General features: G+C 34.0%; 2 protein-coding genes across 2 annotated transcripts; both read right to left on the reverse strand.

Annotated features, from left to right (window-relative positions):
- Nucleotides 1-1017: 1017 nt before the first annotated feature.
- LOC141591643 (peroxidase 57-like) lies at nucleotides 1018-3947 on the reverse strand. Its single transcript, XM_074412045.1, has 4 exons — nucleotides 3578-3947; nucleotides 3121-3300; nucleotides 2822-2987; nucleotides 1018-1739 (listed from the first exon to the last, which is right to left on the reverse strand). Exons 1-4 carry the CDS (start codon nucleotides 3800-3802, stop codon nucleotides 1333-1335), a joined length of 978 nt encoding a protein of 325 aa, XP_074268146.1. The 5' UTR covers nucleotides 3803-3947; the 3' UTR covers nucleotides 1018-1332.
- A 6388-nt stretch (nucleotides 3948-10335) lies between these two features.
- Nucleotides 10336-12741, reverse strand: LOC141589681 (peroxidase 60-like). The gene is made up of 4 exons (XM_074410312.1): nucleotides 12517-12741; nucleotides 11801-11980; nucleotides 11546-11711; nucleotides 10336-10745 (listed from the first exon to the last, which is right to left on the reverse strand). Exons 1-4 carry the CDS (start codon nucleotides 12733-12735, stop codon nucleotides 10336-10338), a joined length of 975 nt encoding a protein of 324 aa, XP_074266413.1. The 5' UTR covers nucleotides 12736-12741.
- Between the last annotated feature and the right edge of the window lie 166 nt (nucleotides 12742-12907).

Raw genomic sequence — 12907 nt, forward strand, 5'->3', positions numbered from 1 at the left:
AACTTAATTTTAAAGCAAATTTAAAAGTATGGATATCCGATGGATATCTGCATCCGATCCGATTATTTTGGATACCCGAATATTGGATATCCGAGACATTTGGTTTGGATATTGGATATCTAACTTCAGGATTTCTAATATGGATATCCGATCCAAACTAGCACTTTGGATCAAATACCCGATCAGGGATTGTTTTCCAAAGTGTAGGAGTTTTATCTCCTCTGGAGGTAGGCTTTCATGGTCTACTCCCCCCCCTTTCTTTCTACGTCCTTGTGGCGTAAGTTCACTTTGTTAATTCACTCTCGATGCGTCATCAAGGGTCTCGTTGGTTTCCAAATCTTGTGTATCCGAGTCAAGGGGATGAATCTCCGAGACACATTTTTGTGCCTTGTTGAAGGTATTTTTCCGAAACTCATTTGATTAAGATGAGTAAGGATTTGTTCGATCTTTTGACCACATGTGATCGTCACTTTAAGAATGTTGTGGATGTTGAAGTTGATTCCCGTACACAGCTGTCCGTTCGCCATCAACACACTTATGTTACCCGATGTAGTTACTTTGTTGTCTTAGTTTATGATATTGCTAAAATAAGTGCATTTGACCAAATAAGTCAAATATCCTCTGTGTAAAAACCCTTTATTTACCGCTGTAAAAAAAAAAGTATGCGTGCTCAAGGTGGAAACGAGAAAGTAAGAAATAGTCAATGGAATTATGGAATATTCTATGCCATTATTCACGATTGAGCATGTCGTTATACTATGACATTATTAAAGGGAGCTAGTAATGGCGGTCGCTCTCAATTAGAAAAATCGTCTTACATAAGATCTTTTGTTTGTAGAATTGAACAAACTTCGATTGTAACTCGTAATTATTTTACAAAATTTTACGGTCGACGACCAATTAATTTGCGAACATAATTACGCGTGATCCTAAGCAAGCTAATTAATGAAGAAGAACTAATAATCTTGATTCCAATAAAACCATAGTGCTTGAATATACACAACCACATATATCAAAGTATCAAACACATACAAAAATCCCTTCTTATATTATATATAGAGTATAAAGCAAGAAACAAGAATCAAGAAACTCTCAAAGAGTTACTTATATAACAATCAACATATAAATCAAATGGTATGTAACAATTAAGAACAATTATTGTCTCACAAATATACTTGTATGAGACGGTTTTACATAAATTTATCGTAAAACGGAATCTTTCTGTAACCACTTTTACCCGTTAATAGGATTATATTTGGATCCGTTTTACATATATATTAGTGTAAACCGCTTTACACAGGACTAACTCTTGTTGTAATAATTTGTCATGTATTAGCGAACTTTTGTGCAAGTACCCAACCGAACCTCTCCGTTAAGAATAACTCCAATCTTAGCCATTTTACGCATAGCCGGACCAATTTTAGCTCCGAATAATGTAGGGTTGTAAGCCAAACTTTGGACAATTTTCGTCGTTTGAGGATCATATGCGATGGCTTGATCGATTTTGAGAGTACCTTTGCCTTCCAATATTCGCTTGAAGTAACCATTGTCCATGACAAACTCGCTTCCCCTAGTTTGATCTAAGAATGCTTGATTGTTGGAACCGCGAGGGCATGTCCTCTTTAGTTGAGCGAGGAAGGTCGGGTTTATGGTTGGGTCGGATCTTCCATTTGCGCCGTTGTAGTTGTACAAACGGTCCTCGAAGCTGGGACAATGTGCTGTTCCGACTGTGTGGCAACCTGTATTTGTACGTATGTCATGGCAAGTGGTTAATCATTTAATCAACCTTGTACCAAAACTCGGGTGAGACGGTTTAAATGGCGGATTATCAATAATTTTGTTGATGATAAATACCAAATATGTATCTTTTTAAAATACTTTATTCGTCCAATTATTTATTATTTTTAATTAAAATATCTCTCACGAAAATAAAACAGATAGACAAATGATCTAGAAACGACAATTTTGTTCAAGGTCCCAACACTTCCAGTAAAATTGAGCTTATGCGTATTTTTTCGAGCTTTTTAAAGTTTGTAAGTTACATTTTAACTTTTTGCAGTCAAAACTCAAATTTAACAGAGCTTATATGTAATGTTTTTCAGTTATATTATATTTTTTTGAGTTTAATGTTTAAATGAATGAACTCATAAACTTTATAGTAAAACTCAAATTTTTTAAAATAAAACTGAAAAACTTACTATAATGCTCAAAAACTATAAAAATTGTGGTAGTCCGTAGTAGTATATCGGATGATGTATAATCCACTTACTGCCACTCCCACGATACTATGATAGAGAGTTTAATTTAAGACAATAACAATTAATTATAAGTTGAAAAATGCAAATTTATGTTTGTACGTAACACTAATAAAAACATAAGTAGACTAGTATTAGTAGAGTAAATGATCGTATAATAGGATAAGAATGCAGGCCAACTTGTATTATTAGTAGACTAAATTAAATATATATATTTATATTTATACCCCATATTAAAGAAAATTTCAAGTTGAGAACTTAAGACAAAATATGTCTATTCATAGGGTCATGCATACTCAACTTAATTCACAGATTGTAAAATAAACCGTCTTACAATGGACATTCATTCTATTGGTTAAACATTCACTTAAGACAAAATATGTCTATCCATAGGGTCATGCATACTCAACTTAATTCACAAATTATAAAATAAAACCGTCTTACAATGTTAGACATTCATTCTATTAGTTAAACATGCACCTATGCATACAAAATCTGTCTCGCATTATAAGACGATCTTATACAGAATAAATGATTAAACTTAAAGTGCGAGCTTAATAATTTACCTAGAAGGACAACGAAGTCCTCAGTATTGAGACCAAATCGACCAAAGAGTTGGATGGCAATTGAGACTGGAATATTTGGTCCAGGAAGAGCGTTTTGAGCTTCAACTGCATTTGAGATCCGACCGTCTTTTCGTCCTGTTTCGACATCGTACCATTTTGCTCCACCCTAAAGTAGTAAAGTGTATAGTATACATTAGACATGTAACTGCTACTCGTTTTTTTTTTTTTTTAATAATATAAAAGGTAAATAAATGATTGAAGCAGAGGGAGCATGTTTATGGAAGATTTAATTTACGTACCAAGTATACAGCAGATCGTGCTGCTAGGACGATGATATCAGCACATGAAACAACTCCGGGACAATATTTATCAAGTGTGACTTTAATTTCCTCTACGACGTCCAATCCAGCTACAGTCGCGTCTTTAGCTGATGCCAACTCTGCTGTTCGGCCTCGTAGTAGAATCGATGCATCACATCCCTAATCGTAATTAAAAGATCGAGAACAATTAGTAAGAAATCGACACTACTCATTAGTAACATTTTTAGTTACTAAATACACGCCCTTACAACAAGTGACACGACTTTGCAGATGTTAATTAGCTTAGTTTGTAAAGTCACGAGAAATGATACTCATGACTGACCTGGGTTCAAATCCAGTCAACATAAAAAAAAAAAAAGAAAAACCCTTGTGACTCCCTTTAATAAAAAAAAAAAAGTGACACGACTTTGCTTAACGAGCCATGCATATTACTTACCCTAACAAAGCAGTCATGGAATTGGAGACGAATAAGATCAGCAACGGTATCTTTATCCTCGGTATAATATTGCTTGACGATATAGAAAGCCGCTTCCTCGACATTAACCTTACCACACTTGCCAGAGTAGTAGTTTAGACGAAGCTCACCATAGCAATTGGCAACAAGGGTCATTAGTAGTAGCCCTAAGGCTAGAATTGAAGTTGAAGAACTTGGTCTAACCATTTTTAATTAAGCTCCTTAATTTTAATTAATTAATAAGTTTAATGATTTAATGATAATTGTTGTAGATGAAGAACAAACATCCGATAAGGTATTTATAGGAGAGTATTGGTAGTAATAATGACAATTATGGAGACCATTTCTTAATAATTCTGACTTGTTTGCACGTTTAGATTAAAGGGTTGAAATGTTGAATTGATTGGGTATTTTATTACGTCCTTTCAATAACCAAATGGCCTTTTTAATCATCATCCAAATTGACTTAATAATTAGTCTACTAAAACTCAAAGAATTGATCAAGATCAATTTGAAAAAATTGAGTAATAATAACTCGATTCAATTAAATCTCACTCGTATATTTTTTTTGGTGTCAAATGAGTAACAAGACCAGTACAATATATAAGAGCAGTACAATATTAATGGGGGAAATGTACCTCCTTCTGAACCATTAGCCCGAGTTCGACTACCAGCCGGGAATCAACCCCCTCGTCATCAAAAAAAAAAAAAAAAAAAAAACATTAGAAAAAAGTTTATTATGAGGCCGAGTTTATGCCATCATTTAATTTGGTAATTTAATTATTGCCATTGTAATATATAATTGACTCTTGTAACGATTTGTCATGTTTTTGCATCTTGGTTTTAGGTTGTCCTACATGCATGGACAATTGAGGATACAATACAATGAATGCAGAATGATCGAGTTTATTTATTAAACTTGGCCGTCTTTGGCTTTTTGCACTAATAAATAAGTGTGCCATACACAATCTTCCACTTTTCTAATTTCTAATATCTATTCATATTTTTTTTTGTAATTTTGTGTTTTATTCGGTGGCCGTCTTTTTTACACCCTAAAATCTTCTGATTCAGCCACTCGACACTTTGACATGGTATGCTATTATAGTTTGTTTTATTTTTTGGTACGAAAGCTCAAATTAGATTTTAATTTTGATATATGTATCTGTAATAAGATTACTATTTATATTTATATAAAATATATTTAAAACATTCCTACTGATTTTTTGTCCAAATTTCACCTCAAACTTATCGTACCATTATCTAGTTAAATCTTGCTTCTTGTTTATTGTATTTAGACCTCGGGTCTTCGAGCCAATAATAAGAATATTAGCTTCATGGCTTACAATTTCCCTAATATCAAACTAGGAAAGTTCAGCTTGTTAAGTCATTAGAGGTAATACTCACGACTTTAATCAAATTCTGCCAATATTAAATTTGTTCTTATAACTCTTTTTACATCCCAAAAAATAATATTCCGTATCAAAGTAGGAAAGTCCGATTATTAAAGCCTTACATAGTTACATATATATAAGAAAAAAAAATCAATTTAGGTCCAATTTGCTGTTGTAACGCTTATGTTTCTCAATACGTTAGTACCAAGACTACCAACATGGTAACATGGCTTACCTAACTTGAAAGTTCAGTCCGATTTCATATCCTATAATAACGGTTATAACTACTTGTATAGTTGTATACCTTAAGTTTATATAATACCTAAAGTAAAAGGATATGTTTTTCAATGTTTGACATTTTCGCTTTCACTTTTCAATAAGACGATAAATAATTCATTTAATTTAACAAAAATAATGTATTTTGAGTTGAATTAGAAAACTTGTATCAATAAATTTGTTCCATAATGATTTAGTTTTTGTAATTTTTTTTTCGAAACGGTCAGCTCATAAAAAGTTTATTCTTATTTGTAGAGGTTGTACTTTAACTTTATGATTGATGGACGAGAGGGATAACCATCACGCCAAATTTAATTAATTATTTTTTTTTGGTGCAAACCAAATTTAATTAATTATAAGTATGCTCTCATAGAGATTTTTGTATGGTACTGCCTTTGCTTTTGTCCCGGTCAATTGTTTACCTTTAGGGTGTGTTTGGATAGGAAAAAAGGAGGGAAAGGGAGGGGAGGGGGAAGGAGGGAAGGGAAAGGAAGAGAAGGGGAGGGGAGGGAGAATGAAGAAGGTGGTTTTCCCTCCAAATCTTGCCTATGATGGTGGGGAAATAATTTGCCTTGTAGGAGGGAAATGGAGGGATCCATTTTTCCTCCCCTCCAAATCCTTCTATCTTCATTTTGCTAACCAAATAATGGATTTCTCATCCTTCCAATTCCTTCCCCTCCCTTTCCCTCCAAATTCCTCAATCCAAACACACCCTTAGTTTTGGTACAAAGACCAAGGAAATAGGAATGATCCAATTATTAGATGATAAAAGATCAAATCATCAAAGTCATTTTTAAAATAGAAAGGTAAACAATTAACTGAGACACTCTAAACGAAATAGGTAAACAAATAACCGAAACAGAACAGAATGCAAGATTGAACCAATCTTATGATTGGCCGTGGCCAACACACTTCTACAAATCTGTCTTATTCTATTTTGAATTAATTATATGATAGTAATTGAATTATCATTGTTCAATTATATTATCTTTTGTCTAGTGGCTAATACGTAGCGTATACTAGTTCTCTATTGAATGATTTGCAATAATTTTTCAGTTTAATTTCACCAACGGTCCTAATTGTAGTTTATATTGGAATTTTTTGGCAAATTGGTGTTTATAAGCAAAATAATTAGAGAATTGGGGTTGGTTTGAAACTATTTAGACTTATGGTGTCCACGTCATCAGTTTCATTTTTTTTCCAATTTTTAGGCAAAGCCGCTAAGTTTCTTAGCGGCTTTGTCTCTTTGTCATTTTTTAGATAATAAATGTCATAAGCTTATGAAAAATAGGGAAATAGGGAAGCCGCTAACTTTCTTAGCGGCTTTGGTGGTTATTCATTTCTAGAATAAAATTTCATCGTCGGTGTTAGAAGGTGACGGTTTTTGAAAAAAAAAATGAATAGTAAAGCCGCTAGGGTTCTTAGCGGCTTTACTATTCACTTTTTTTTTTTTTTTTTTTTTAAAAAAAAAAAAAAAAAAAAAAAAAAAAGTAAGCCGCTAAGAAACTTAGCGAACACCATAAAAAACTGAAAAAAATAAAAACTGATGACGTGGACACCATAAATCAAAATAGTTTCAAACCAACCCCAACTCCCTAATTATTTTGCTAATAAACACCAATTTGCCAAAAAATTCTTTATATTGGGGATCGATGCATAGTGCCACGGTACAATGTGTTAAGCCACGGGAATGTCCAAGGATAGTACATACAAAGAGGTATATATAGTGAAGAGTATTTTGGGTATTTTTTTCGTCCCAATTATTTATTTGTTTTTTTATTCTTTACGAGACGGAGGGAGTATATTAGACCCTAAGGATGTGTTTGGATTGACTGATTTGGAGAGAAAAGAAAGGGAGGGAGAGTAAGGGATTTAAAATCTCTTATTTGGATAGTAAATGAGGGTGGAGGGAAATGGAGGGGGAGAGATTTGGAGGGATCCAATTTCCCTCCTCCAAGGCTAATCAAAATCTCTTCACAATTGGCAAGATTTGGAGGGAAATTGTATCCAAACAACCACACTTCATTCCCCCTCCCCTTCCCTTCTCTCCCTTTCCCTTCCCTCCTTCCCCCTCCCCTCCCTTTCCCTCCACATTTACTATCCAAACACACCCTAAATTCCAGTTGCATTAGCAATAAAAGTGCTGGAAATCGGTCTTTCCGTCTTTACATAGTATCAGTTGGTCTCTTCTAAGACGATATCCATTAAAGGTTAAAATAGACCTCATTTAGATTGATAAGACAAGTTTTTTACTAGTCTTTAGGTTATTCTGCTTTTGTCTCATCTATCAGACTATCAATTTGATCCGTTTTAAATTTAAAGTGATATAACCGTCATAAATAAAAATTTAAAAATTTAAACCCTAATTATAGGCACCACTTATAAGTACTCCATAATCTTCCAAATACGAGTATATATCAGCCGACGTTGCATGTTGCATGTTGCATCAATCATAATCTTGCTAGTTGTCCGATAATTATTTTCATGATGAAGTGTAATACTCATAATTATTAACGACATTGATTTAAATTTTTGGAGGTTTAATGAGTGTTTAATCTATTTAATATTTTTTGTCCATGAACGAGATGTGTTGTACTCGTTACATGCCCATTTGCTACTACATCCACGGGTAATTAAGGTGCTTGTTGTCGTAATATTGAGTGTGACATTCCCTAAAATTTCTCAAGATGAGGGTGACATTCCCTGAAATTTCTCAAAATACATATATATACGGAATACAATTCAAACGATTTCAAAATAATAGAAAATGACGATTTTAAAATTAATAGAAAACGACGTATGTTTTGCGTTGTGTTATTGTTATAGAGGTTCCTAAATACCGTTTTTAGAATCTACTTGCGATCTCTAAAGGGTTGGGTTTTACAATGTACAATGTACATTTTAAACACAAATTCTTAAGAATTTGTGTTTAAAATTGCATGCAATATTAGCGCAAATAAGATTATACATCCAACAGTCTTACAAGCGTAGACATCCAAGATAAAATTGAAACTACTTGTAATTTTTCCCAGCCTAATTTAAATTTCATGTTTTTAATGTGTAAATGAATGAACTCAATACTTTCTAATAAAGCTCATATTCTTTAATATAAAGCTCGATACTTTGACACAAAGCTTCTCAGTTCTACACCGTAAACATATACATCTCAACAGTATAATCGTGAATTCGCAATATTAGTTAGTGCATTACAATGTATTCCGTATTATTTTAAGCACATTGATCATCACACATCCTTTTTTTTGCGACCACCAAGAACTAAAATTTTGGAATAGCGAATTTTCTTCAAATTATTTTATACTTTGTAAAGATTTCATATTAAGAATTTTTGGGTAACAAAATCTTTAATCTTATCCATTTTCTGGAAGTTTGAATAACGAGTGTTACCCTTTACTACTAGCTAGGTTCTCTCCGTTTTGAGATCCCTAGCTAAATTATTGCAATAAGCCGGCGGAAACAAAAAAAGACAAATTGTCCGGAAATCAGGAAAATTTCAAACTAAAAATCCAAAATTTGTAGACCAACATACTACTCGATACACAAATTACGTCATTGATCACAATTTACTTGTCCTTGCTCTCAAGTAGTATAACGACGTTGAAACGGTCGCATGCGATAATTTGTTAGGTTGCTTGTATTACACGTTTCATTGGCTTAGGAACTTGTCGAATGAAAGTGTGTATCAGATTGGCTGATAATGTGCCGATGAAACAAAACTCGAGCTCGAGGTCAGTAGCTCATCCAAGCTTGAAAAAAAAAATGTACTCATTATTAAGTTTGCGAGCTCAAGTTGAAGTCGAGCCTATATATAATTGTTATTTTTCGTTATTTTTTTTAAAATAACAGAATTCGATTATTGTATATATAGATATAGATGAATCAATGAGTTCATTTGATCGATATGGTGATACAAAGATATAATCATGATATATAATATTTTCATAAAATAGGAGCAAGATCTTATCTAATCATTTAAGTTTGAGTTGGTCACGAGCCAACGTAAGTTCAGCTTGACTCGTTAGGCTCTCGGCTTCTCGAGCCACGCCCGAGCACAAGCTGAGCTTGAGTTGCTCGCGAGGTGTTTCGTCTCATATCACCCCTATGTTAGACCCTACGGGAAATACTTTTTCCAATTCTTGTATAATTTTGCACAAATTTTTCCTTTGGTTTACTAATTGAGTTTAATTACATACAACTTTCAAACTTATATACACGTGAGTATTATAAATTGATTTTTATTAGATTTGTTTTTATTGTTTTGATATAATGATTGTGTTATTCATTTTGACGACATTGGTGGAGTAATTTCTCTCAATTTCTCTTGTTATTGCCCTGAGACCGTCTTATACTCTTATGTAAAATACATATAGTAACCAGTGGTGGAGCTAGGGGGGCTAGCAGAGGCGGTTGCCCTCTGGCAGATGAAATTTTTGAAGTTTTTAGTTAAATTTACCGAAATTTTTTTGAATGTATCTTATGAAATTAGTCGTTTGTCCCCCCCTAAAATTTTTCGCCCCCTAAGTTTAAATCCTGGCTCCACCACTGACAGTAACAAGTTTTTTTTTCCATAGTTGTGACACAGTGCTATTACATTATACAATTTCTCAAATAAGACAGTTATAATTATTTATGTATTTCATTTAATATAATTACTAAATGCTGTAAATGATATTTACTTCAACATGGCAATGAAACACCATGAAATAAAATGAAATATTTCTTCCTTAATTCTCAATATTACATATATATTGCACGAAAGAGAGAAAACTCTGAAAAAATTACATATCAGAGAAACAATGTAGTTCATCTGTTCATGGTCATACAAAACTAGCCAACCACAAAACAAATATAATACACATGTTGCAATTAAAATACATATAATTATATAAAAGATAATATGGAAAACTTAGGTCAAACAAGACTCTTATTATTAGCTTAAATTTAAACAATTGTTTGGTAAGGCGGTAACGTTATTAATTACACAAAATAAAATATAGCGCCAGCCAGTGGCACTGAATTTCCATACCCAGCTATGTCATGTTGAAGAAAATGTGATTAGCGAACTTTCTTACAAGTTCCTAACCTAACTTCTCCGTCAAGAATAACTCCATATTGGGCCATTTTACGCATAGCAGGCCCAATTTTAGCAGCAAATAGTCCAGGATTATATGCCAAACTTTGGACATAACCATAAGTTAAAGGGTCATATGCCATCATTTGATCAATGTGAAGGACACCTTTGCCTTCTAAAATTCTTAGGTAGAAACCATTGTCCATAACAAACTCACTTCCTTTAGTTTGATCCAAGAATGCTTGGTTGTTTGAATTTTGTCCATAAGGACATATTTGTTGGAGCTCATAGAGTAAGCTAGGGTTTATGGACGGGTCCGATTTCCCGAAACCTCCGAAGTTGTATAAACGATTCTCGATGTTGGGGCAATGTGATGTTCCGACTGTGTGGCAACCTGTGTTTTTATGTCAAGTAAATCAATTTATCATCTTTGCATAAAACTTTGGTACGACGATTTTATTGTAGGACGGATAACACATACTATTTTGAATTCAAGATTAATTTGAACTAGGGGTGGTCATGGTCCGGTTCAGGGCCGGGCTAGGCTGTCTGGTTGCGAGTCGGGCTTGGTTAGGCAGACCTAGAACCGGCCCAAGGCGGGGACAAGTCAACATGGGTCGGGCTGGACTTGTTGGAAGTGGATCCGAAACCGGCCCGTCCCGGGTCCGAGGCGGGCTGGTTCATCCGGTTCAACATTATTTTCAAATAATATCAGTCGACGGCAGGTCTGGGTAAGTCCACAACTAGCCTGGGCTAGATTTGTTGGACCCGGGCCCGACCCTTGTTTTCGATGGGCCGGGCTAGACTAGTTACGGGTCAAGCGCAACGTGTAAAAATCGACCCGAGAGGCAGGTTTGCGTGGGCCAGGACGGCCGGAATCTTTGACCAGGGCTAATTTGGACTTCATTTTGTACGGAGTAAATTTTAGGTTGAAAACTAAAACAGAACTTTTAAAACTTAGAACTTTGCCATCCATATATTTATGGGTTTTTTCTAACCTGTGTCCATTGGGTATGTTAAGGTGCTAATTTGAAAAAAATTTAGGATTTTTCCATTTAAAGACATTATTCTATCCTCGTTCAACAAAATTTTTGTATGAGAGGGTCTCATACATGTTAGTTAGATATTTTAATTTTTATTTATTTTGTGCAAAAAAACAAACATAAAGAATTCACTAGGACGGATAAAATTTACCTAGGAGAACAACAAAGTCTTCGGTGTTGAGACCGTGTTGTGCAAAGAGTTGGATGGCATTTGCGACCGGGATTTGGGGTCCTGGAAGTGAGCTTTGAGCTTCAGCGGCAATTGATACGCGACCGTCTTTTCTTCCTGTTTCAACGTCGTACCAATATGCTCCACCCTATTGTATGATAACATTAGTTATTTAGTTGATTGTATATATACGGTGAAATAATTCTATGAAATTATGTTGCGAAAATATATATTTACCAAGTACGCAGCAGATCGAGCTCCTAGGACGATGATATCAGCACACGAAACAACTCCTGGACAATATTTATCGAGTGTAACCTTAATCTCCTCTACGATATCCATGCCAGCCACTGTCGAGTCTCTTTCTGACCTCAACTCTGTGTCCGGTCCTTCTAGTAAAACCGATGCATCACAACCCTATTCATCATTAAAAAACATCCAATTATTTAGAGATCGATAACTATTATTTACTTTAAGTCAACACGTTGTTTAGGTTTACTCTTTGCAGGGAAATTTTGAATGACCGTAAAAGAAAAATAAAATAAAAAACTAATTAGTTCTGTAATAATAGCCTCTCTGTTCTAATTATTTATTTACTTTTTTTTTTCCTTTTTATATGAACATAAGTAATGTTGAGGGTTTTCCGAGCCATTTTCAAGAATTGGCATATTTGTGGACGAGTCTACGACTTACCCTAATAAAGTAGTCATGGAACTAAATAACCGTTATTTACTTTAGGTTTAAGTCAACACGTTTTTTAGGTTTACTCTTTTTAGGGAAATTTTGAATAACCATAAAAGAAAAAATAAAAAGAAAAAACTAATTATGTAATAATACCTTTTTATTTACTTTTTTTTTCCTTTTTTATGTAAACATAAGTAATGTTGAGGGTTTTACGAGCCATTTTCAAGAATTGGCATAATTGTGGAAATGACTACGAGTCTACGACTTACCCTAACAAAGCAGTCATGGAACTGAAGGCGAACAAAATCAGCAACTGTATCTTTTTCCTCAACATAATGCTCTTTGACGATGTAGAATACCGCTTCCTCAACGTTAATATTACCACACTTGCCAGCGTAGTAGCCGAGACGTAGCTCACCATAGCAATTGCCAACAAGGGCCATTATTAGGAGGAGCCCAAGGGCTAAACAACAACTTGCTTTAACCATGCTTAATTTTTCTCAATTAATCAAATTGATTGTATAATTTGAATTGTTCTTGTAATTGTGAATGAAGACCTATATTGTACAAGTATATATATAGTGTAATAATGGAGTATTATAATGTCATGAAGAACATTTCTTTAGTTAAGTTTGCACGTTTGGAAAAGTGGGTTGATTT

This window comes from Silene latifolia, chromosome 7, assembly GCF_048544455.1.
Source record: "Silene latifolia isolate original U9 population chromosome 7, ASM4854445v1, whole genome shotgun sequence".
In the NCBI taxonomy this organism is placed as follows: domain Eukaryota; kingdom Viridiplantae; phylum Streptophyta; class Magnoliopsida; order Caryophyllales; family Caryophyllaceae; genus Silene; species Silene latifolia.

Coding starts and splice junctions, on each gene's coding strand:
- LOC141589681 (XM_074410312.1), bottom strand. CDS start 12,735: ATGGTTAAAGCAAGTTGTTGTTTAGCCCTTGGGCTCCTCCTAATAATG. Junction 11,981..12,516: donor TCCATGACTGCTTTGTTAGG/GTAAGTCGTAGA, acceptor AATGATGAATAG/GGTTGTGATGCATCGGTTTT. Junction 11,712..11,800: donor CTCGATCTGCTGCGTACTTG/GTAAATATATAT, acceptor ATCATACAATAG/GGTGGAGCATATTGGTACGA.
- LOC141591643 (XM_074412045.1), bottom strand. CDS start 3,802: ATGGTTAGACCAAGTTCTTCAACTTCAATTCTAGCCTTAGGGCTACTA. Junction 2,988..3,120: donor CACGATCTGCTGTATACTTG/GTACGTAAATTA, acceptor TTACTACTTTAG/GGTGGAGCAAAATGGTACGA. Junction 1,740..2,821: donor GGACTTCGTTGTCCTTCTAG/GTAAATTATTAA, acceptor GTACAAATACAG/GTTGCCACACAGTCGGAACA.